This window comes from Bacidia gigantensis, assembly GCF_019456465.1.
Source record: "Bacidia gigantensis strain McMullin 20006 chromosome Unknown contig_74, whole genome shotgun sequence".
NCBI classification, from domain to species: domain Eukaryota; kingdom Fungi; phylum Ascomycota; class Lecanoromycetes; order Lecanorales; family Ramalinaceae; genus Bacidia; species Bacidia gigantensis.
This window is the reverse complement of record NW_025408613.1, coordinates 362,120-387,264: the sequence shown is the minus strand read 5'-3', so window position 1 is coordinate 387,264 and position 25,145 is coordinate 362,120. Positions and strand designations below refer to the sequence as shown.

General features: G+C 48.0%; 8 protein-coding genes across 8 annotated transcripts; 4 read left to right on the top strand and 4 right to left on the bottom strand.

Moving 5' to 3' along the window:
* Window positions 1-1,865: 1,865 nt before the first annotated feature.
* On the bottom strand, window positions 1,866-5,473 carry KY384_000517 (uncharacterized protein; the record flags this gene model as incomplete). Its single annotated transcript, XM_044809053.1, has 4 exons — window positions 1,866-4,261; window positions 4,357-4,546; window positions 4,594-4,662; window positions 4,955-5,473. The coding sequence occupies 4 exons, from the start codon at window positions 5,471-5,473 to the stop codon at window positions 1,866-1,868; spliced, it is 3,174 nt and encodes a 1,057-aa protein (XP_044665040.1).
* Window positions 5,474-6,783: 1,310 nt separating this feature from the next.
* KY384_000516 (uncharacterized protein) lies at window positions 6,784-8,578 on the top strand (the record flags this gene model as incomplete). The annotated part of the gene is made up of 3 exons (XM_044809052.1): window positions 6,784-6,801; window positions 7,265-8,014; window positions 8,060-8,578. The coding sequence occupies 3 exons, from the start codon at window positions 6,784-6,786 to the stop codon at window positions 8,576-8,578; spliced, it is 1,287 nt and encodes a 428-aa protein (XP_044665039.1).
* A 28-nt stretch (window positions 8,579-8,606) lies between these two features.
* On the bottom strand, window positions 8,607-9,260 carry KY384_000515 (uncharacterized protein; the record flags this gene model as incomplete). The annotated part of the gene is made up of 2 exons (XM_044809051.1): window positions 8,607-9,035; window positions 9,204-9,260. 2 exons carry the CDS (start codon window positions 9,258-9,260, stop codon window positions 8,607-8,609), a joined length of 486 nt encoding a protein of 161 aa, XP_044665038.1.
* Window positions 9,261-10,498: 1,238 nt separating this feature from the next.
* Window positions 10,499-10,939, bottom strand: KY384_000514 (uncharacterized protein; the record flags this gene model as incomplete). The annotated part of the gene is made up of 1 exon (XM_044809050.1): window positions 10,499-10,939. The coding sequence occupies one exon, from the start codon at window positions 10,937-10,939 to the stop codon at window positions 10,499-10,501; it is 441 nt and encodes a 146-aa protein (XP_044665037.1).
* Window positions 10,940-12,577: 1,638 nt separating this feature from the next.
* On the top strand, window positions 12,578-13,229 carry KY384_000513 (uncharacterized protein; the record flags this gene model as incomplete). Its single annotated transcript, XM_044809049.1, has 2 exons — window positions 12,578-12,764; window positions 12,814-13,229. The coding sequence occupies 2 exons, from the start codon at window positions 12,578-12,580 to the stop codon at window positions 13,227-13,229; spliced, it is 603 nt and encodes a 200-aa protein (XP_044665036.1).
* Window positions 13,230-14,295: 1,066 nt separating this feature from the next.
* CPA1 (Multifunctional pyrimidine synthesis protein CAD) lies at window positions 14,296-15,816 on the top strand (the record flags this gene model as incomplete). Its single annotated transcript, XM_044809048.1, has 3 exons — window positions 14,296-14,478; window positions 14,528-15,281; window positions 15,332-15,816. 3 exons carry the CDS (start codon window positions 14,296-14,298, stop codon window positions 15,814-15,816), a joined length of 1,422 nt encoding a protein of 473 aa, XP_044665035.1.
* A 5,518-nt stretch (window positions 15,817-21,334) lies between these two features.
* Window positions 21,335-22,092, bottom strand: KY384_000511 (uncharacterized protein; the record flags this gene model as incomplete). The annotated part of the gene is made up of 2 exons (XM_044809047.1): window positions 21,335-21,597; window positions 21,684-22,092. 2 exons carry the CDS (start codon window positions 22,090-22,092, stop codon window positions 21,335-21,337), a joined length of 672 nt encoding a protein of 223 aa, XP_044665034.1.
* Window positions 22,093-24,374: 2,282 nt separating this feature from the next.
* On the top strand, window positions 24,375-25,064 carry KY384_000510 (uncharacterized protein; the record flags this gene model as incomplete). Its single annotated transcript, XM_044809046.1, has 1 exon — window positions 24,375-25,064. One exon carries the CDS (start codon window positions 24,375-24,377, stop codon window positions 25,062-25,064), a length of 690 nt encoding a protein of 229 aa, XP_044665033.1.
* Window positions 25,065-25,145: the final 81 nt, after the last annotated feature.

The following is a 25,145-nucleotide window of genomic DNA, read 5'->3' as shown; positions in this document are numbered from 1 at the left end:
ATATATGTCAAGGCTACCAGACGACTTGTGATCTTGTCGACTTTTGAACCTTCCAAAGTTGTTTGGGATGGGGTTTCATCACGATATGGGGGACACTTAAGTCATCAAGATTTCAGCCGCACGCTCTCCTGACCACAAACCTGCATAACCGTCTCACCTGCAGCAGGCTGAAAATCACTCACCGCCATGGATATTCAGTCCCCATGTCATAGCTAGAAGCGCAGGCCAGGGGCTATCCAAAGAAGAGATCCTGCTCGACAATAGCAAAGAAAAGCGAATGCACGATCGTTGGGGTCCTTCCGAACATGGTAATCTACAATGCAGTCATAGGACTAAAGAAGCATTTGATTCACAAAAAACAAAGACTTCTGGACGCTTGGGTCAAAGCGATCGAACATGCCATCGGGTGTAAGATTTTAGCATCGTGAGATTCCTCAGGTGAGACCCGCACCATTCGATGGGCTGCGCCAGAGTCAAGGCCATTGAGTGGTAGTACACTAGATTTCATACCATTGACCGAATGGTGGGATATCTAGCGAAAAGTTGTGGACGCGATTGGATTGGTGCTATCACAGACGGGATTTTCTACTGCATTTTCGTTGCCAAAAGCGAACCCTTCATCGCACTGATGCGTTGTTAGCCCAGCTAGGACGTCACAAAAGCTTAGTCCTTCGTGCCGCCGTCCAACCCAAATATGTTGCATACACCTTTACTAAGTAAGGTACCTTAAGGTATGGTGGTGTCAAGCTTTTTGTGGTCGGTTGTCTAAGGAAAGTCATCTTGAGTAATGGGCAAATGGTACTCTAGCGGCAACGCAGGTCTTGCATAAGCGCAGTGCGGGGTACGAGGCATTTACCGGTCAGCATTGCACGATCTCTCCAGCTCTTAATGTGGGGACATGTTGCGCCTGCAGCAACAGCGGGGGAATGAGAGGACATATTATGCATGAAATAGGGGTAAAGAAGGTGTCCCTAATACCTCTAGTCAGCCGTAATCTACGGCGGTCTGTACTGATGAATGGGCTATATTGGTAAAGATGAATTTGACAAAGAATAATGCAGACGCTAGTGATGAGCATGTATACTTGATAGGACTTCTGCTAGACTGTCATGATGATAGCAGCGTCCATAATGGAAGCGTGCACTGAAAGATGGGTTCTGCGGAAAACCAGGGAAATTGTATTGATGCTACCGTTCCATCAATGGTCGACAGCCTGGGCTCATTGCGGTGAACAGCTTGCCTGATAGGCCATGACTAATCTCACATCGTACTCTATTCCAGCACATGATCATGCCACTATGGTCGTGGTGGGTGGTAAGATTCAGCCCGGCCATTATGACTGCACTTAGTAATCAGTCCAGGCCACTAGTAAGGCTGAAGGCAACACCTCGATCGCCGTTGGCGAGTATACGATGTCTCTCCGAAAGCACTGTTGAAATCTTTGCTCCACTGTCATCGCTACACGCGATTGAAGTTTCTTATCATGCCGACTATGTGGGAGAGATTTCGGTAGCAAGAGCAACCCATGCTTGTGCCTTTGCTCGACGATGTCGAAATCATAGAAAAGTCTAAGCTCAACTTCTACCTGGCCAAGATACCGCATGTCTGACACAACCATAGCCAAATCAATCACACCCTCTCCAACCGAACAGTGTCCAACGTAAATCAGTGCACATTTAGTCCAGAACTCGTTGGGTTTCTCAAATCTGATCATCCTAGCTGATAGGGCGACTTCACTGCACGATTCCTGTCTTCTTAGTGTCGTCCTGCGAACTTGAAGCAAATCTCGAAGTCTTCACTCTACGTCGGCAACTTCGACTTCCGAAGAGAATAACTTGAATGGACTCCTCCATATATGTTTGAGTTTATTTTTTTGCAGAGGGCAGTCCCAGATATTTCTCAGTGAAAGTCCACTGTGGATTGAACTTTGCGGCTTTGCGTCTTGCACCCGGTGAGTAGTACGTAGGCTTTCGACATATCTCTGCACGAAGGCTGTGATGAGCCGCATCAGGGCCGTATAGTCTCGAAACTGCCGCAGAATGTATTCTCAGACCGCGTTCGAAGAGCCAAATCCAGTCGGCTGTGGTAGCAAGAAAATCCGCCAATAAGGCTCTATCAACGAATGTCCAGTGTCTGTAATCCAGTGCCTCAAGATCAGCGCCGTGTTCAACCAAGCACTTGATCATAGACACTTTCCTTTTTGTTGCTCCGGGACGTACTAGAAGTGCAAAAATGAGGGGAACAAAAGATGACGGCTCCTCGCCTACGGTAATTGTTTGGTTAGGGTCAGCATCATATTCCATGAGAACTGACAGTGCCTCTTCCAAATGGGCCTCATTCCATGAGCCAGAGATCATCATCGAGATAGACGATAATACTTGTAGCGAAGTCACTTCACCATACCCGTAGTCGTAGCGGTCTGCGACATTCGCACCATGACGCAACAAGAGTTTGAGCATTACAATATTCAGGGCACCATTCTCATCAGACTTCAACCAACTATCCGAGTATGCGAGATCAACAGCGAAGTGGAGTAAGGGCTTCCCGACAAGACGAGATATTAGACCTGGGTTCTCCTGAAGCTTTTGCTCCACATAATAGTACATACCCACTGAAATTGCGTGCGTGAAGAGATTGAGATTTGTAATTTCAGGGTCTTCGATTGACATGAAGTATAGCGCAGGCCACGAGGCGTTATTTTCCGAGCACATGATCCTATCGATTTGATCTAAGATCCCGATGTACGGCTCAAATTTGAGCTGATCGGCACCGCTGGCGTGCCACAGTAGATTATCGTCCCCGTACACAGGGGCACCGAAGCAGAGCTCCTCCCGTCGAGTCTTTGGTGTCCGAAGCCAGTAGAGATGAGTACGTAAGAAAATGAAATCCGCTTTGTCTTGCGCAGATACTGGCTTACCCTTCACATGGTAGAGAAGGAAGGTAAGGATCGAGGATTCGATCAGGTACTCTCGAACGGTTTGATGCAAGACTTGTACAGTATATCTGTTAAGCGAGATTGATTGTATTCTAACCTCGAGAAGCCCTCCTGAGCAGGTCTTGATACGCCTTTCGAGGGCCGATTTACTACGAAGAATAGAACTGACCTGATCGTCAGAGACTCCGTGAAGATCTTGTGAACAACTCTTTTTACGAGTCTCCAGTATGAGCCATAGGTCTAACAAGCTTATCGGCTGTCGGGCCCGAAGGACACATTCAAATATGACGTAAGCATCGAGCGTTGAGTCAGGTGGTATTCTCCTCAAAATCAGCACGTAGAGTTCACGCAGTTCCTGAGGCGTTTGTCCAAGCCTTTCTTCGAGATCATCAATACCCAAAGCGAGTCCATTGGTAAGAGAATCACGTAGATCCTCAACGATCAATCGTACCCAGAGAAACACCCCTTCAGCTTTATGCACAATACTTGCCATGAGAGTTCTTGCTCTTTCACTTATCGTTATATGTTGAGACTGAACTAGGGCCCTCATGGGAGGATGCTCGCCCAGCTTATCGCCTACATAAGCCTCAATGTCTGGCCTGGTCCACTCTTGCATTTTGAAGCCATTGTATGAGGAAAGAAGCTCGGACAGATCATTCTCAGGCCTACTTGCTGTGCAAATTTTGAAAATCCCATACCCAGCATCGGATGGATCACTTGCAAGCTGCATTAAAAAATTACTTACGTTCCTGCGAGAATGTTTGCTTTCGTCATTTTCATCGAGCGCATCAACGAAATAGCACATTTTGAATTCGACGATTTGTTGATTTTTGCAGAACAGAAGTGCTTGTTGTAGCGACAGAATACTCCATTCGTGAGGTGACTGTTCGAAGGTTGAAGTCTCCGGAGTCTTACCTCTTTTCCTTAGACTAAACGGTACTATGAGTTCCTGCAGCTCAGTCACCTGGGTCACAAGCTGATCTAGCAAGGATGCAAGTAAGCCCTTCCATGACCGCTCTACTTCGCTAAGTCTATCAGTGAAAAACACTCCGGCCAGTCTCCATTTAAGGGGTCCGGTTTTAAGGTTGAGACTCTTTACCGTCTGGGGGTGGTGTAAAAGGAACTTCATTGCAGTTGATTTCCCAGATCCCGGTCTCCCTTGGATCCAGAAGACCCCCCATTGGTTGCTGAGCCACTCAAAAAGTCGTGGAGAATCTGGACCTGTCCCGGCTCTCAATAACCAATATAATGTTTGACCATGTGCAGGTTCTACCTGTTCTTCCCGTATGTTCGTGACGGCGCAGTCTTTGAGCGCTTTCATGCAATCTGGGATATAGCCATCAATAGGTGACGAGGAACTAAGATTGAGCAAAAAGTTTTCGCCGACGCTCCTAAAAGTTATACTTGATGGGTGGACTGACTTTCTTGTTGCGTCTTTGATTCCTTCGACATGCGCTCAGAATGTCGCTGTATTTCCCGACGCACCTTGTCTCTGTACTCTATATGGCTACGACCGGTCTTAGCAAATTTGCACATTTCAATGTGATTGGCATTGATTCCCTGCTTTCGTTCGTGCTTGTGATCAAGACCTGAAGAGTCGTTTTCCACAATCTACAAGTTTCAGCGATTTCAGCCAAAGACTTGCGATACTGTCCTACCTTGGAGTCGAGACCTTTGATAGATCGGAAGCTCCGAGTCTCTTGAAAAGACGTTATGTAAAAAGCCTCCTAATCGAGCATTTTAGCAAATGATTCCCGGAGAATCAGAAGTATTTCAGAATTGGCTTGTAGCGCCTTTAGATTGTAATCATCAGAAGAAAACCCCAAAGCAGACACAGCCTTTTCGAGAAATTGACCCAACCCCGCCCAGTCGCTCCCTCTATGAGGCGTCCCAAAGAATATCGCAGCAAAGGTTGAATCATATATATCACGAAGATCTTTGTCTGTATCGTCATGTTCTGCCGATAAACGAAGAGCCTTGCAAAATCAGCGGGCAGATCAGATCACTTGTGTCACTTACCGATTTGATGATCAACCCGCCAAGAGAATGTGTTATTAGCATCAAAGGACGCCCGACTGCATGAGAACGATGAGCAGCAAGGCCGTTCAAGAATGTTCTTCCGTTCTCAGTCAAGTTTTCATGACTGGGCCTGTCGTTGCCGAAGAAGTAGCTGACTCGGGATGCATAGCCGTATGTCAAAATTCGGGCTGAGGGGAAATGTTCCGGTAGCATGTCTCTCGGCCAAAAGGTTCGGCTTTGTTGTTGAGTCGCCTTCTCATCCTGCCTAAAGAGGTGCAAAGCTTTGCTGAGAAATGTGCGTTGGATATCCTTGTTATTCGAGTCACTTTGATCTGCTTGTTGCACATATTCGATGTGTGTCCAAGTCAGTTCAGGATGACCCTGTAGTCCATGGACAAATACAATATCAAAAAGAGGCTTTGGGCCCCCAGAGGCGAGCAGCGTGAATCCCTCTCTCTCAACAAGATCATCTGTGATGCTCCCCGGTGACCCGACGGCCTCATGATCGTAGGACGTCATGCTCGAATGGCATAGCGCTGAAATCTGATGAGGCCACTCCACTTGATTCCAATGGAGATGCAAATTTTGCTCTTTAAGCCCGACCACAACAGACCATTCAACTGCAGGCAAGCTGCGCGACTGAAATGTACAGGCCGTTCGACGTGTCGATGCAAATCAATCCAGCGCCAGTATTACAAGCTGAACTCGTTGGAGTCCGCAAGTGAAAGTGGACAGTCCCGGTGAGATCTTTATCGAACGGAAACCAGGCTTTGCGCAGAAAGCAAGGGTGGACACCCTAAAAAGAAGGTGGATGACGATCGACGTAAGCCACCCTGGCGTTCTAGTCTGCATATAGTGTAGCGGAAGGCACCCACGGACCTCTCCTGCCTTGTATCGGAGACACAATTATACAGTGGCAGACTACTTGGAAAGGACAACATCCAATTATTGACGGGAGTGCTTACTTGCTCACTGTGGAAACCGTAGTAGAATTTGATCGTAGGCTTATTGGCTCCCACTATTGTTACTTCAAGTGGATCGATCAGCCATCAATGATTAGATCCCTCTTGCTCACACCACCGCTGACATATTAGGACGAACAAATGGGGCAATGAATCGAAGTGCAAATCAGTGCCATGCTTCAAGGTCAATTATATTCCATTGACGTTAAATCGGCGATTCCTCCCATGAGACTGTTTACCCTTGATCGGACACCGTCATATACAGCATTCTGGGTCCAGGGCAGGGCATCACTGCACACTTCATATCCTGTAGGTGTACTATGCGTAGGTGCGTTCGACCATGCCTTCGGCATGTCTAAGCAAGGGAGCTTTTTGCGCGCCAAGCTTTTGCACAAATTATGAAATGCTTGGCTCATGCCAAGATAATTGCATATTCCAAATCTAAAGATACTATCGTAGATCAACAACGCATTGTTCGATACTATTTACTATAGAAGATTTGATTCATGATTCCAAATGGATTTTACCGCGAAGATTTCTTTATCTTGTTCAATCTCGACGAGATATCGAGCTTGTAAAACATTGCCAAGACCTAAATATGCAACATTACTAGCACGCGAGAGACGTGGCATCCATTACCTTAGTGCTTATGCTATGGCTGATCACACCTGTCACAGGCGGTCCTTCCGCTAAACTACATCAACAACATGTCGCGAAAGTTCAGGCGGTGACTTCCTCCATTCTGGTGTCCATAAAAACAATCGTTAAAAACTCTGATCTGCGATTTGACTAACGAACAGCCCGGCTAAAGGTGAAACTTTTTGTCAGAATGCAGATATCTGTAGCACTCCTCGTTCTTCCATCATCATGGCTGATCTACTGCATGTATAACCTACTGACCAACTACCGCCAAGCTACGAAAATTGGTGTTCCTTGTTTCGTAGCTTTGATCAGCCCAGATAATCAGATCTGGATAGCCTTGCAGACTGGCTTTCCCACTATCTTTAGAAAGATTCCATGGGCGTCGATACCCCTGTTGCGCCATTCTCGTCTGGGATGGGAATTCCATGACCGATATCGCACCCATCAGAGGTTGGGGGACGCTTTCGTGCTTGTCACACCCGCCAAAAACTGGGTACTGGTTGGCGAAGCCCAAGCTGCTGACGAGATCCTGACTCGAAGTCGCGATTTTGACAGGCCGGTGTGGATGACGGGTGAGAGTCTGTGGAATGTTCAGGGACATGACTGATAACGTGCAGAAATGTTGGATGTGTTTGGGCGAAGTGTTTCCACCGTAAGCGATTCATTCAATAAACAACATCGGATAGATCTAACGATTCCACCCTAGGCAGAAGGACCCGACTGGCAGCGACAACGACGACTCACTGCTCCTGCATTCAATGAGCAAAAGAGTCCCCTAGTCTGGGCAGAGTCTCTTCGACAGGCCGGCGACATGCTACAGTCATGGCTCTCACATGATGCCAGTGGCTTTACGTCTACCTCTGACGACATCAGGACACTCGCTTTAGACGTCTTGGCCTATACAGGCTTCCAGAAGTCGTACGCTTGGCGAAGCAAAAAGGAAGCAGCCATTGTCGACCAGGCAATGACCTATAGAGACTCATTGTCGATTATTCTTGCGAATGTCTTAACGATTGTAGTCCTTTCTCCTCGCTTCTTCCAACTCCCATGCCTTCCACAGCGTCTACGACGTGTGGGTGTGGCTATCAAAGAATTCAAGAATTACATGCTCTCCCAGATTACGGAGGAAAGAAGATTAGAGGCCCTCGGGCACGCAGGCTCTGGAACGCTCGTTAGTAACCTCGTGCGGGCATCCTCGGAGGATTCTCAGGGGAAATCAAGTCAGATGAAACCTCTAACAATCGACGAAATCCTCGGCAATATCTTCGTCTTCAACTTTGCTGGGCATGATACAACTGCCATCTCGATGAATTATGCTCTAATGCTCCTCGTTGCTCGTCCAGACATCCAAGACTGGATCGGCGAAGAGGTAAAATTCTACCTGAAAGACGGTCAATCAGCCACATGGAAGTACGAAGATTCATTCGAAAAGTTGAAGCGCTGTCGCGCTATCTTGGTAAGTAGCCTCTCACATGACAATATTCATCTCTCACTATGACAGCTCGAAACTCTTCGTCTCTACAATCCTCTTCCTGGTATCATCAAGTATACGAGCACCGTACAAACTCTCAAGGTCAATGGCAAAAGTTTGCACATTCCAACAAATACACTCGTAGTCCCCGCTCTGCAAACATTGCATACTCACCCCAAATACTGGGGTGCAGACTCGCTATCTTGGCAACCAGAGCGGTGGATTCGCTCCTCTCCGCCATCTTCACAAACGCAAGGTGACACGCCAAGTATATTAAATGAAGAGCTACTTGAGCCCGAAAAAGGCACTTTTATCGCATGGTCAGAAGGCATGAAGAAATGTCCAGGCAAGAAATTCGCGCAAGTTGAGGCAGTCGCTGTTCTAGCAAGACTTTTCCGCGATCATCGAGTTGATCCTGTTCCCATGAATGGGTGCAGCACAGCACAAATGTTGGCTAAGGTGATGGCTGCTGTTGAAGATAGCGATGTCGAACTTCTCTTAGGGATGCGAGATCCACGATCTGTGTCTGTGCAGTGGAGGAAAACTTAAATATCCTTCATTACCAAGCGCTGCCACCCTAGTCGTCATCATTGTTACACTCTTGCATACTCTCGTCATCATCGCTATTTGACCCTGGAAAATCCGCCTCTATAGTATGGTGTATACCAAAATCACCGTCCTGTTGAGGGTTGAAGTTTGGACCGTACGAAATTTCGTAATTACCCGTGGGAATGATGTCAAGCGTCCAGCAGAGTCGGTCTACAGCAGCTTTAACGGACTCGATTTCTTGCGCAACGAGTGATTGGCGTCTAGTGCGTATTTCCTTCTGCTTTCTTATCGACCACGCCAAAACCTCCATCTCTAGAATCCCAATGAAGGCCCATTTTGTCTGTTGAGATAGGAGAGGAGCCTCATTGGTCCTTCCCTGCAAGAGAAAGACGGCTTCTCGCAAAACTTCGTAAGACTTGCGATCGAGCAACTTCTTGACGCGTGATGCTTTGATTGTCTGTTGTAATTATTTCGCCAATGTATTGACGTCCTTTGCAGTAGGCTGGGCTAAATTTGGGACTGTTAAGCTTAGTCATGACGTGTGTGATAGCCATCTCAAGGACGAGTATACTTTGGATAGGCTCGTGGAAGGCCTTTCTCATGCGACGACGCGCTTTTTCCCGACGGTTTTTAGTCGGAGGGCGGCTCGGCAGAGTTGTGATATTGGAGGGGAGGGTTCCATTTTGTTGAGCACCTGGTAAAGTACGACAGGGCAAGGCGCTGGAGGGAGGTGGGAAGACCGCAGACGCGTTTGAATTCAAAGATTGCGCCATTAAGTGCTCGGAAAATAGATAGCAAAGACGGATAAATTAAGGCGAGAGAATGTCGAGGGGCAAATGGATAAGCAATGTCACGATTTTGATACCGTAGAGAACCAATTGCGCTTCTAATGTTATGAGACAGACATCAAAAGGGCTGTGGTGACAGAAGGAGAAAAATTCTGGTGGCGAGTAGCACTCGATCTCCCGTTGGCTGCACCCGTAGGTTTTCAAACGTATATAGCGTGCAATAGCAGTAGATTCTTTCATAAGAGAACTCAGTAGCGTTGGAGGGGGAGTCATTGATCGCTTTCCCGATGAGGCTCGCTTTCTCTTTTGCCCTTTTCCTCTCAAAAAGTCTTGGCATTTTTGCCAGGGTTCGATCCTGAGCTGAAAAAGAAGAAATCTTTTACGAAAGGTTTTTAACAGACTTGAGGCAGACGTAGAAATCATATGAGGGTACTCAACCATTTTTGACGTCCTTAATCTCTCATCAGCGGGAGAACAAAGCCGACATGGACTGATCTTGCTCCAATTCTTTAGCAGGTACCATTCTCTCAAAATGGAGCGCATTGTGGGCAATGCTCTAGCAACGACATTGCTGCCTTCGCCCATTGGTATATGAGCTTTCCACTATCCTTACACCTCTAGTAGCTGGTCAGGAGTCTCTTTTCTAGAGATGCAGTTGCAGAATGATGAAGGGATGAAGTCACGAAATTAAAATTTAATCCGGGCGCGCCAGTGCCAAGTTCGGCTGATCCTGCCATACAAATTATATGGACGAGTCCGCCAACTCAGGCAGCTTGCAGGTACGCTCGAATTTAGAATGGAAACTTCGCAAATACGGAGGATGCGTAGCAAGTGTAGGTTTGCGACTTCACAAGCGTGCGATTTCCTAATCTCCAAAGCACCGAAAAGTCATACTTTCTACCAGAATTGGAAATAGGGCTGTCTCTGGGCGGATACCGCACTGGACATTCTGACATGGCCCCCAATGGCTCGCTGCCATAGCCCACTTACACCTCATGGGTTTCTCACTCTCAAACTGGTTCATCATATACTCTGTAGCATCTGTGATGAAAGATGGGTCTGCATGTCTCCATGTGTCTTCATAAAGATCATAGCATCGCAACTTTAGCGAACCCCCTTGGAAATCCCACATTCAAAGCTTGCCCACTACGGTGGCCTCAATCTCGAACAGAAGCTCTGGCAATGCCAATGCGGCAACGTAAAGTAGAGTATCTGGCGGTGGCTGCATACCCTCCCAGAACTTTCCCAACAATGACTTCCTGGCTTCTTCATCCGCCTTGACCCCTGGCTTGCCAACGATGAACAGTCGCACATGGACAATCTCTTCCTTCTTGCAGTTGGCAAATGCGAGACATTTACTCAAATTTTCTAGAGCAAGCTCAAACTGGCTGGCGTAATCTGGTGCGACATTGCCTTGGGGATCTATTCCGACCTGGCCGGCGAATGTGATCAGTCTTGCGGTATCAGAGATCGGAGTAATCGCTATATGGCTGTATGTTGGTACTGGAGGATGAATATCCGGTGGGTTATAGATCTGCCTCTGGGACTTTGACGTATCCTGTTCTGACTGCATTTTGGAGATATCGAAGCAGATATCTAGTATGTGGACACGTTATATCGCTGGAGAAGAAATATGAAAACGAAAGGATGGAAAAGGTCCATGCTGGTCATTAAACAGCTTCCACAGTGAGCGATTACTCATCTGTATTCCTGAAGAGGACTAGCGCATGGAGATTACCATATCTTTTCTTACAGGTATTACACCGAGCCCCTGAATGCCGATAGAATCTCCAGATCTTCAGACAGCAAGGGCTCAAGGGACTTGATCAGCGTCAGATCTACGTCAACATGCTGGACTATGGAAGGGAATCCGTCCTCCACTTCTTGCGATCTACCGCACAGCTGCATCGTTCAAAATTCTCGCATGAAGTTGGAAGATTGTCAACCCTCATCTGCGTTGCATGGAGACCCTCTCATAGGAGAATCGATCCCTTCGCTGGTCTACTCCAGTTGATAATGCAATAAACCCAACATATGGCAAAGTTGCCAGAGTTCAACACAACGTTACGCTCACACCCGCTTGGGCTTTTTCAATTATGAATGATGTTATGCTAGCAGTAAGCCAGAGAAACCCATGTCAATCATTCAGAAACAATTTCAGCTGCAACATCCAATGACCATCATGGCCAGGCGTCTGACTGAAACAATACCACATGGTAATCTCGCGTTCATGTCGTGAAACTCTAGTCGAGCGCCACTTCGAGCGATTGCGATGCTAGTGTTCCTGATATCAGGCGATCTCGAGGCTGTAAGACGGCCCAAGCTAGATCATCGACATCATTTTCGTCGCAAAAACGACTTGATTGGGAAGAGTCTTGCTGCTGTTCCCGTGAGCTTGGTCTCAGCCTTAGCTTGCAATCATCGACTATCACCTTCAAAATGCTGCATCAAAAGGCCTGAAAGAGGAGCTAATAGATCATTCGGTCGGCTGCCACGTTGATATTGAAACATCGATTCAGAGAACTCAGCCCCATAAGGCGAGCCACTACAATCTCATCTGCATTAGTCTCTGGTCGCCTTACGCTACATCGCCCAAAAAGACTATTCTGAGGATGACTAAAGAGCGCACTAAAGCTGCGGTGCAGCGCCTAGATCGTTATGCGATCCAATCAAAGGCAAATCGTTCCTGTAGAGCCCTATTCCTTTCAGATGGTATCTGAAAGCTTGAATTTTCTGATAGTGCTTATCGAGGCTTGAGCACTTAGTAGACTGTGTTTTATCACAACGCGCCAGGCACCATTTGTGATAGGTGAACGCCTAATGTTTCTCCTAGCGCTTGACCGTTGTTTCTATGTTCAAGTATCTGAGCCTCCACAAGTCTAGGCGACCAGCACTGTAATGTCGGCGCCGCCCCCTTTTCCCGCATGTGATGCTGGCCTGAGAGCACGTTAGAAAGCGGAATTCTGGCTGAATTTTTCAGAACCAACATGGCATTGGGCGCCTGGAGCATGGTATCTTCCCTTCGCTTTCGTATATACAAAGCATCCCCCCTTTCCGTACAATCCTCTCTATCAGCAAGCCTTTGAATCCTCAAAGAACGAACATTCAAGATCTATTGAAGTTAACCAGCGTCCAAATTGCCAAAGCTCATTTCCTTCAATTGATCACCCTCCCTAAACCATCCTCGTCGAACATGTATGCCACGTCAAGCATGGCATCCTTAGCCTTTGCGCTAGGTCTGCTATGGAGCAAAGCCAATGCCGTTCCCTTCGGAGGTGGCATGGGCAATTGCTACTCACCGGGGAACCCAGTGAAGCAATACGATGTCACAAACACCGCAAAGAACTGGCAAGGTGATCCAGTGGTTGGTGATTGGTCATGTGTTGGTACAGGAGGGAGTAAGCCATCTCTGTCTTTCCATGCAGAATATCTTCTGACAAAGGCTAGCCTGCAACATGGCAACTCAACAATCCTACTCAGTTGCTGTGACCGTTGAGGTCGGATTTGACCTAGGTCTTGACTTCGAGAAAATTGCCGGCTCGGCCGGAATCTCCGCCTCTGTCTCCACCACCACCGAGACAGGGACCACTCAGGGAATCTCCAAAAATTGCCCGGATGGTCCTTGGAGTTGCGCTCTTATTATCTGGCCAGCTGTGACGAAGATTGAAGGCATTCAGACCCCACTTACGGCTCTATGCACAGTGGAAACGGAGAATGCAAAACCATACACTGTCCAGATGCCAGAGGTGGGTCCTGATGGACTGGTTGGGGGACATGTAGATGTCTGCGCATGCAAGAACTTTGCGCATTGGGCGGATCCGGGTGCACCATCCATCGTGTGCCCACAGGATTGCAAGAACTAAGTATTGTGGCAAGAGAATGCTGCTACCACCGCCATGCGGCAGAAACCATACAGATCAGGCTCGAAGGAGCAGTTGTTAGGTGAGCCAGCGATGGCAAACATCAGATTGATTGAAAAGAATTTGTATTCTAATGTAGAAGCATCTTGAACTCTTCAGCATAGCGTCATTGGAAGGTTAGAGGCCTTGAAATTCTATTCTATTCTTATTCAATTTAACGCAATCAGCATTTCAACCCAACTCCAAGAGCGACTGACTTTAAAAAGAATATGTCAAGGGATTCAGTGCAGACGAGAAGCAATGTTTAATACCCCACGCCGTCCTTCCTGGCCTTCGACCTCTGATGCTAGGTCTGGAGCGGATCTTCCTCTTAACATTTGTATGGTCTATCATGCATGGATATGACGAGACAATGTTGCGTCGGATGATGAACACAGCGTATTAGAATAGAAGGGTTTCATACCGATCACAGAGTCTTCTTGAAGAATAGACTACAATTGAGCAAAAAGGTCGACTAGCAAGAGACTTGTCCAATAGCGGATGAGGTAATTTGCGTTATCTTCGCCTTCAGCCCTACGACTGCCGCGGAGCGAAGTGGCCGTCATACTTCACACCGCCTACAGAATTTTCACACAACCCACCACCTCCCACCATTGCTCTGCTATTGTTCTTGCTACAGGGCATATTTACATCCTCACCTTCGCCAAAACACTTCCACCAATCGTAGATGATCTGATACAAGCCCTCGGACGCCACACCCTTCGCGTACCACCACACTGGAACCTTTACACCCAGCCCAGTGCTGAAAGCACTACCGCGCCTATGCGTTGTACGCCATCTGTATTTACGTCGCAGGTATGCTTGTCACAACCTTGGCCACATGCATCTGTACCATGCTAATGTCCCTTCCAACAGGACTATATCTCAGGTATGTTCAGCCTAGAAGCTACCTCAAGCGACAGAGTAATAACCAAGCATAACGCAGACCACTTGTGGAAAGCCTCTGTGAGCTGAAAACAAACTACCACGATATCCACTTTATACCAACTTCAACGCCATTTTCTCGAAAATGTTCCTCCAATTACCCAAAACCTCGACGAGCCTCATGATCAAGACGGCCACTAGGCCAACCGCTTTAAAATTCCAGGCTCGTGGCTTTGCAACCGTGCAACACAACACCCCACGAGATGTGCCTCAGAAGAATGTGCGACGAACACCCGTCTCGCTTGACTCGGCCAATTTCACAATCAAAGTACGCACGCTCTCCACTTTTTCTCTGAGCTGGGACTGACAAGTCGCAGGGTGGACCCGTTTTCTCAGGAAAGTCATTTGGCGCAAAGACTAGCATTTCTGGGGAAGCAGTGTTTACGACATCTCTCGTCGGATACCCAGAATCCCTCACCGACCCTTCCTACCGTGGTCAAATCCTTGTCTTTACCCAGCCATTGATTGGCAACTATGGTGTACCCAGGAATACTCGGGATGATCATGGCTTACTGCAACATTTCGAGTCGCCTAATATGCAAGCCTCTGGCGTCGTTGTTTCTGACTACGCACAGCATTACTCCCATTGGAATGCCGTGGAAAGTCTGAGCCAGTGGTGTGCAAGAGAAGGAGTTCCCGCCATCTCAGGTGTTGACACTAGGGCCGTAGTCACTTATCTTCGCGAGCAAGGATCTTCCTTAGCCCGCATCACTGTTGGTGACGAATACGATGAAGCGCAGGACGAAGACTTCACGGATCCAGAACAGATCAATCTTGTGCGACGCGTATCTACCAAATCACCTTTCCATGTCTCCGCAAACGGAAATGGTGACTTCCATGTCGCGGTGATTGACTGCGGAGTGAAGGAAAACATCTTGCGATCCCTCGTATCTAGAGGAGCATCTGCGACCTGTTTTCCTTTCGATTACCCCATCCACAAGGTGGCTCACCATTTCGATGGAATCTTCATTTCCAACGGTCCAGGTGACCCTACACATTGTCAAGATACGGTATGGAACCTTCGACAACTCATGGCCAAATCCCAGGTCCCTATTATGGGCATTTGTCTGGGTAAGCATCTACAATGGTTTCATTTCCGCTAGCTGACTTTGCCTATGTAGGTCATCAGCTACTCGCCTTAGCAGCTGGCGCAAAAACTACCAAATTGAAATGGGGCAACAGGGCACATAACATCCCTGCCCTAGACCTCAGCACTGGACGCTGCCATATCACATCCCAGAACCACGGATACGCCGTCGACGCTTCCACTCTCCCTCATGATTGGAAAGAGCTTTTCATCAACCTGAACGACTCCTCCAACGAAGGCATCATCCACAAGTCCCGCCCCATCTTCGGCACCCAGTTCCATCCTGAAGCCAGAGGCGGCCCATTGGATAGCTCGTACCTCTTCGACCAATACCTAGAAAGTGTGAAGAAGTATAAGAAAAGCCAATCGAAGATGATGTTCAGGCCTGTTGGTAATGATGTCGCTGCAGCTCTGAGGGAGAACTTGCCTGCGGAACGACAGGGCGTTACGCCCACGACGGGGATGGTGAATGTGGCGAGAGCCAAGGAGGCGCTTGATGCTGCAGCAGCTGCTGCGTGAAGGGGTTGTCTCTGGTGAAGGAGGTGTGCTAGATTGATTTGTGGATGTTGATTTTCTGGATATTGCAAATGTTGGCACGTTGGTTTTTGCCCGTCGAAAAAAAGGTGGTGGATGCAGTGTGGCTCTACGGGATATAATGAGGGCAATCTTTTCTGATGGCATAGCAGATCTTTCCTTCCAATCTCCAATAAACTCCGTTTCTATCTATCCATCTATGCCGTGAGCAGTCAGGATTTCGCCCCCTCGTTGTCTCTTGTCCCACATAGGCCTCGCACTGCCTGCTCATTTTACTAAGCGTCGAGCACGTTGGACCTGCGCATCATGTTTTGGAAAGATGAGGAGGCTGTTGAAAGGTATATGAGGATCTGGGCCAATTTGTCGAGGGTGGGTTTCGTACAAATAGGTGGATGGTGTAGGAGCGAGATATGTCAGTAGCTGGTGGTATCAGGGAAGATGAACCCGCATTGCGGTGGGAGGGAGGAAGTAAGGAGCATCTATAAATGGGCTGAGGGTTTGAGGAAGTTTAAGATTTCGGGCTCTACTGGTGATCTGTTGCGAGGTGGTAGATTCTTCAGCTTGGGAGCTAGAGGGCGGTCGCTAGGGCTATGTTCGAGGTGAGTGGAGTATGAGAGAACCGGCTTGCACATGGTAATGGGTGCTAATTGAATCGTTCTCTTAGTTGGTGCGGATGTGGAACGAGGTTGGCCCTGAAGATCTTGGTGGGGATTGATCTTGGACGGGGAGGAGGATAAATGACTGAGAGACGTGTCTGGTGTGAACAGCAATTCTTGTGAGGGCTTTGAAAAGGGTCTGTGTTACTGGAAGAAACCCTTTGGACAGTTCTGCTGATGATGAATGCTTCAATTGATTGCATAAGTCTATGTAACGCCTGATCTATGTTTATCAACTCCAGCCCAACAGATCTGATCCTCAGAGACCTCGCAGATACACTATAAGTTTTGAGAGAGGGGGTAATGCTCAAGTCCCATGATCTTCCACTCGAATTCTCAAATGCTCAAGATGCGTCTGATTGTAACTTGTGTGTCGAGTGAGTCAGGTCCAGTCGCCGCCACTACCAGACAAAGAGACCTTCTCTCACAATTTCTGCTGTTCGTCAAACAGGCTGCACGATGGGCTTGTTGATTTACATAGGCTGGAGCTGGTCGTTGGCTCTGCACCTGGTACCAGACGGACGCTTCAGTCAACATGAGTGCAGCCATCGGATACGGGATCGCGAGATTGTCGTATTGAAGTAAGATATTGTTTATGTCCAGCAGATGTTGAGGCGAGGTTTCGGTGTCCGTGGCGTATGCGAATGCTTGGTTCAGTGGTCTCGGGGCCCAGTGGATCCTTGGTAGACACGTCGTTGCATAGCGAGCCACAAACAAAGCATTCCAAGATGCACGAAGTCCCTGGTACAAGGGATCTGTAAGCGCGCCGTGTTGACACACAGGACAACGACAGTAGAAATTCCAAGTGGTGAGCAGCTTGGTACCACGAGTAGCGTACGAATCGAAATTACCAGCCAGGAGATCTTGCGTTAGATAGTTCACAGTGATTTCCTCATTCGCAGCGATGTTCCTCGTGGCAAAGACTGTCATCAGATTGATCTGTGCGTTCCAAGAGTAGTGAGCATTTGGTACACATGAATGATTCATACGCGCAGCTTCTGGGAAAATTCCCTTCCTATCTCTGTCCATTGGCATACAATTGGCCTCAAATCGGTCACGGTCTGCATTTTTTTGCGGGTTAGGGCGGGCCAATTGATTGAAAGTCACAAGAGCCGCTGGATCAGGTATGGCAGCCTGTATCTTTGTTATGTTGATCTGGCCCCGGACGGAGAAGAGGCATCTCTCTTGCAGAATACAATTGCCCGGAATAAGGTCCCTTGTTGCCTGCAATTTCCAAGCTCCATGAACACCGACAATCGTGCAATTTGCGTTCGGCGACTGTACTGTAAAGGGAGTGGGGGCCTGTCTGCCAATACGGAGGTTTTGCAAAGCGCTATTCAGCTCGTTGAGGTGTGTAGGTGGGTATTGATATGGGAACGCAGGTGCACCTGGTTGTTGATGTTGATATAGTACTAACTGTGCCATCAGTTTCAAGTATCTAAAGGTTGATAAACGACGGCGAAGTGGTGTTCAGTTGAGTGGGATGTTATACTAAGCTATGGTAATGATGATTATAATGATGATAATGATGATGAGGTACAAAAGGGCAACAACCCCATATCTATACTCTCTGTGGAAGCACAGCATCGGCATTCTTCAAAACATTAGCACGGACAGCAAAACAGAAAGTCATTGTCTTTTAGGAGCAGATGACACCAGTACTCTAGACAACAAAGACTTGTTAAGACAACAACAACAACGTGTACACTGAGTACATACTTTTGTTGCAGCTTTCGGGCTGCGTCGACGTACTAGATAGAATAGTCAAACCCCCGAGCTTAGCCCAGCGTGCCTTTGTGATGATTCATCTAACAAAGAACATATCATGTTCTCTGAAAGGGGGTGAGGAAGTGCCACCGTTAGATTCTCAGACATTGATGGAGCGATCAGGCCCAGGCTGTTATGGCTTTCTGGTAAATTTCGGGTCTACGCGGCACCTTCTGTACGAAGATAATACCCTGATGAAACAGCAAGGATACCTTAGACAGACTTAGATCTTGATACAGGACACAAATTGCCATAGACTCCAAAGATCATTTTCTAGCGATCCCACTCATTCTTGGGTATCACTTTCCTGGACGATGGGTTTGGAGATATATTTCTATTATTAGGCTCTCTACACTCTCTTTGTAGAACAATCGAAATGAGTCGGCAAGGTTCCGATGGACACAGGTCACTTTCTCCGCACTTAGAATGAGAGTTAAATCTCACTGCGCGATTCATAACGAAAGTGGCGTTGTAGGATTGCTTGCGTCGGTGTAAGGATCTTTGATCGCCGTACAAACACCAGAAATCATCCACCTGTGTAACGAGAAGCGTGCATATAATGCTGTTCTTGGCCAAGTATCCAGGGAGATTGCCACTAATTTTCAAGGATAGGAGATTGGACGTTAATCTTGATGGAGGGACTAGTCCTTAAATATAGTGACACTAGCCCCATACGGCGTCGAGTAAGGATAGTTGCAGAAAGGGACAGAACGCTCTGCACAAGGGGCATTTTCTTCATGCTGATAGACGGACGCTGACATCTTAAGATGTTCTAGACTGCGGCATGAGAGTGACTATTTCCATCCACATTGTCGGAAATATCAGGCGGTCTCTGCCTTGATCCATGAATACATAAAGGGGAATCAAGAAAGCAAGAAAGAGCAGATAACTTCCTGTTATCTACAACTAGGCTGTGAATCATTTCAGTCTAGACTTTTGCTATTGATACTTTTAAATGACTACATGTTGCAATTCAAGGTTGGTCACAGACAATGATACTTTTTTTCGGTAGAGACGACCTGTTCTTACTTTGAGAAAGTATATTTTGGGTTAATAATGATCTTTTGATCGTCCTTGGAGCACATGATTGATCTAATAGTGAACCATATAAGTTGTTGAGATTAAAGAGCGCTGTCTTACTTTCTTTGGTCCTTTTGATTGATTGGTGTGACACAGAAAACTACACGTGCAATTGCTGGAGCCCCATAGCAAAAAGTACCTGAATTTTCGAATGTCAATGAAATCGACATGAAAGGAAGAGTAAGCTTTGCTCATGCTTCTGATCTAGCCGTCTCATCTGCGCGTGTGCGATCCAGCTTCTCTGAGGTTTTTGATCGTTCAAATACATACAAACAATTTGTCGCGGGCAATTTCACACCGGCATGCGTTGTGTGGAGTCAAACCCTCTGTGTTAGTCTACGTTCACTTTGCGGATGAGTCTTTGTTCGGTTTCACGCAACTGTGATAGAGGTGATACCCTTTGTTCCTCAGTGCTGTGTCTGATGAGACCCTACACACAGCGTGGTGGTGGGTATATAAAACCATGCGTAGCCAAAAAAATCTTCCATCCACATTGAAACTCCTTCATGATCATGTTGAGTGTCACATGAATGAGTGACACATTGCAAACGTGATACTTTCTCAAAGTACTGTGTAAAGGAATCTAGGAGTATATAAGGAGTCTCCTCCTGTATGTAATCATGACTCCTTAACCTAAGAACAATGATTACAAAATCATCATAAGTCTATCAGATCAAAAACTCCAGATCTTGACGCGAAATTTGGTTGAATCCAGTGGCTATTGAAGGTAGTGCCGACCTCTAGAGCCTCACCCTTAAACGTGACCTTGATTTGAACTCAGCATCAGTAGAAAGTTGAGCAGCAAGTCAAGCGAGGACCACAACATTTCAACTTCCAGGCACCAGCTCCTTAAACACTGCAACACCACGTCTCAACTTCAAAACATGGGTAGTCCAGCAAATGGATTCCTAGCCTTCTCTGTAGAGGTTCAGCAACGAATCTACTTTTCTTGTTTCAAAATGACCGCACAGCCTGGATTGCCGCCCGCCAATCACGAAATCCACACAGAAGCTGTGAAATATTTGAGAGGTCGAAAGACAACCTTCTACGATGTTTTCCCATGTAGAGTCGGCTGGAAGAAGTTCTCTCAGACATACTCCGGAATCAGGCAAGATCCATCAGTGACGAGTGTTGTAGGACATCTAATCATTCGTGCCTACCCTCCGGAGACTGACCATCCTGATGCCTTTCAATCATTTTGGGAAGCCTTTGGGACGCTGAAGGAACATATCTCCTCCCTCTGGCCTGTCCAGCAACTGACTGTGAGACTCATGATGCCTGAACAGTCAACATACGCCCATCTCCCATCAAATGGCAGACCCCGCTCTCTTGGAACTAAAGTCCGCAGCGGAGGAGGCTTTTGCTTAAATCATGTCGCTGTGATGGCCCATTTCTTTCACCTCCATATCAATGCTTCAGCTGAGACGAGGTTTGAGTGCCCGCTGGCCTGCCTTCAATTACGCGAGGGGACTAGTCTAGGGGCTCAAAAGTGGATAGAGGATTCGATGTCGCATTTGAATGAAGTTGAAACAGATGTTGCCAAAGTTTCTAGACAATCTTCGGAGCCTTCCTCGATACAGACATTTCACCTGCTATCAAATTCGATAAGACAAGAAAAGGATGAGGCTCAATAGCTAGGAAAGTCGATTCAAGGATGAAACATGCGCTTCAGGAAGATGAACACCCAAAAAATTCGAGGATAATGAAGGAAATGATTGCGTGCACCCAAGTCCAGCCTCTCAAGCTTTTCTTTTGCGGCGATTGATGTTTAGGAGTACCATGTCGTGGATCATAGCCGAAATGCCTTTCTGAAGAAGGTCCAAGCGTGCCAGGGGAAGAGACTAAAACTGTGGCCGTCATTCCAGTTGTTTTTTGCAGAAGTCAAGCACCATTCTTGTTTGATTGTGGCATTTTGATATCGAGAAGAATGACGACAACGTGCTTCGATTTTCAATCAATAGCACCAAACATAGGCAATCAATGGTCATGAATAGATAGTGTCATAACTCTTTCTGAGGTTCCCTCTTCATTGCATACCATGTTTGTAAGCCTGCACCATTGCCACCCTCAAATTTATCCAAGTCAACGCACGCTTTGCCGAAGTCTCGAAATCCTAGTCTCTCATACAGTGCATGGCCGGTCCGGCTAGAATCCACATAGCAGGGCAATTGCTCCTTGTCTGCTCGCTCAAAGATCCATTTGACGAGCATTGTAGCCGCGCCCTTCCGCTCATGCTTTGGATGCGTTCCTAGCAGTGCAAGTACTAGATTTAGTCAGTACCAAATCTTTTGGCTCCAAAAGTACTACAGGCTCCGTGGGGAAGACTTCGTGGCGAGACAGGGGAATTACAGAAATGCGGGCCCTTCCTCCCTTCATCATCACCCCTCACTACCCTAAGCATCTGCTTGAAATCCTCCACCACAGGCATATTACTGTCTGCTGGAAAGTCTGCAGTACTCTCTTGTGGATCCTTAGCATGATCGTATCCATGCGGCATATAGATCCAGATGATGTAGGCCATTATCTCGTCACTGCCATCACCTACGATCTTTAGGAAATGAACCTCACGATCTGGATCTAAAGAAGTTTGTTCTGTGATCAGATTGGAAACGCGCTTTTCGTACGTCTTTATGACTATTGCTTGGTCAACACCCGCGTAGATAGTGTGGTAAACAGGGCCTCTGGAGAAGATTGTGTGATGAGCTAGGGCGAGCTCCTTGGCATCTTCAGGGACGCAGTGAGCGATTGTTCGATGCATAGTGAGTTTCCTGCCTTTGGAATCTAAGTCGCTCGGTAGATTGCAAAGCGGAGGAAAGCTACAAAACCCAGGATGATACAGTATTATCTTGCTTGAAAAGCAGATCTCCCGCCCCTGTCAAATGTGTGAAGAATGCTTGAGACCCAAAAATCAGAGACCTACAATGGTCAATAGGTCAGATATCAGAGCGTTGGTTGAGTGTTCCTGGATGAACGAGTCATCTATGTGCAGATTTGGCTTGACTGAACAATGCTTAGACATGTTGTCACCAGTCTCAAGTCTGATCGACGTAATGGCCAAAGCAAGACAGCATAAAAGCGACTGCCTAGACAAATGAGGGAGGTTTAGACGAGGCAACCGAGAGCCTGAAGACCTTATCGATTAGAGGGGAAGCCTAAGTCAAAAGCAGACTAGCCCCGGCTGTAGTGTTGGTAGCGCCGGCTCTCCCGCCGATTGAGTTTCACGCTGCTGCAGTTGCTGCGAGGGGCTGCTCGGTCAGACCTCCACACTGCTCGTGTCTCGACTCCATTCCTTCCACGTCGCTTTCACCTTCTTCTCATTCTTGCAATGCGCAAACAACTCTCACGCGTCATCAATTCCATTCGAATGACTTGAAGTCATCTTCCACTCTTCAATTCTACCTTCATCTTTCGACGCGTGACGATGCGGCGCCTTCTACTTTCGACCTTCCTTGCTGTCCTCACCTCCTTCGCTTCCTCCCAACAGCTCCTTCCTACCAATCTTCCGCAATGTGCTGCGCAATGCACAGTCCTACAACAAGGTCAGACGGGTTGTGTGCCAGCAGGAGGAGCACCTCAAGCCAACCAGCAGACCTATCAGTCATGCTTCTGTCAATCTGCCCTCTTGACCCAGCTTTATCAAGATCAACCGGTCCAGCTATGTAACACATGCGATGCAGGGGATATGCAGACAATCCAAAATTGGTACAAGAACTACTGTGGTACGACTGCACGAGGATGGTGGTAGGGTGTCAATTACTGATGAAGCAAGTAGGGAAGGGCGGTGCCCCTCTACCAGGTGGAAGCCAGTATGCCCAGAGCAACACTGGCAACCAACAACAAACGACGACTACCAAGACTGGACCAACCCAAACCCCGACTTCCCAATCGTCAAGCTCACACCATGCCGCAAGCGCGGATAACAACGGATCTTGGTATGCTCCTCCATGGCGTGGGATCGTGGAGCTCAGAACGCTGAATGAATGTCTACAGGTTTTCCACCCATTGGCGCTGGGTCGTCATGCTCATCGTCATCTTCCTCGGCCTCATCGCGATTGCAGTAATAGGTTTCTTCCTCCACCGCCGCTATCACAGAAAGAGGATGTCGAAGTGGTCCACAGGGCCTGGTACTCAGCCTAACATTTCAACATGGGGGCCTGGCCAGTCGGTGCATGATCTGGGATTCCAGAATAGGCAGGAAAGTACTACGAAAGATGCGGAGAAGGGAACAGCAGCAGCAACGCCGCAGGAGCCGCAGAGAGCTGCTACAGGACAGGGGCGTGGGGAGAAGAGTGGGGGTCGCAGGAGTCGACCCTGGAGTAAGAACTTCTTCTGATGGGTGAATCAGAAACAAGGGGCTGGATGCCGCTGGGTGAAGGGTTGGATTTGGCGAAGGAACGGCGTTCAAGGGTTGGTGATGGCTGGTATGACGACCGAAACGCTTGCACACGGAAAATGTGGATATGCGGAGTTCAGGAGGACTAAGGCCTGGGGCGTCACTTGTCATCAGATCAGATATCTCTTATACCCGAAATATGCATGCCTTTTTGACTATCATTGAATGAGGGTCCTGATACGGAAGATCTCGGTTCCTACGGAGTGACAGCGACATGGCAGGATTGTATGAGTAGCTGGTCCCGCCCCTAAGAGCATCGGCACCCATGGCAGAGATCAATCTGGCTAAGGCGAAATACACATGCGGCCGGACTTTCGTAAACTCCTACAACAATGCAACCTCCCTAGGATCGTGAGTCACTTGGTCATCCCGTCGCTCCCGATTCCACCGCGTTGCTGTCCTGCACGTGGATGTAGCTTGGAACGCCTAAGCGTACCCTAGTATGCACGCTCCACTGTTTTGCTGACCACCACGTCACAAACCCCTTCTGGAGAGAATAGCTTGCAACATCAGAATGACATAAAAGGTAGGCCAAGAGCACACCCGCTTAACACATCCTATCCTCTCCTTCCACAAAGCTTGCAGTTACATCCTTTCAACCTGACCACACTACCTCCCTTACATCATCTCCCTTCCCCACACGCAAAATGGCCCTAACAATCCACCACCTCCAAACCTCCCAATCCGAGCGCCTCCCCTGGCTCTGCGAAGAACTCAATATCCCCTACACCCTCGTGCTCCACCAACGCGCCCCCATCTTCTCCCCCGAATCAATCAAAACCCTGCATCCCCTGGGTTCCGCGCCCATCCTCCAAGACGGCGACCTCACCCTCGCAGAATCCTCCGCTTGCGTCGAATACATCATCAACATCTACGGCGGGGGCCGGTTGGCGCTTAAACCGGGGCACAAGAATTACGCGGCTTACCTCTACTGGTTCCATTTCGCCAACTGTACTCTCCAACCTGCGATATTGATGCAATTGCAGCTGTCGCGTATGGATCCGGAGAGTAAGAGTCCGGCGACTACGAGGGCGAGGGAGAGGTTTGAGAAGTTGCTGGGGTTTGTGGATGGGAGGCTGAGGGGGAGTGAATGGTTAGCGGGGGAGGAGTTTACGGCGGCGGATGTTATGACGGTCTTTAGTTTTACTACTATGAGAGTGTTTTATGGGTTTAGTCTGGGGGGTTATGAGGGGATTTTGGAGTGGTTGAGACGGTGTGTGGGGAGGAGAGCTTATGTGAACGCGAGGGAGAAGGCGGATAGGGGGTTGGAGTTGATGGTAGGGAGCGAGGCGCCGAGGGGCTTTGTGGAGAGGTTGAAGTCCGAGGGGAAGCTGTAGGTAGAGAGAAGGTGGGGTATGTAAGGCGTTTGGTTATCGCAACTCATCCTTGGAATGGGTATGTGGGTGTTCGTCGCTTGT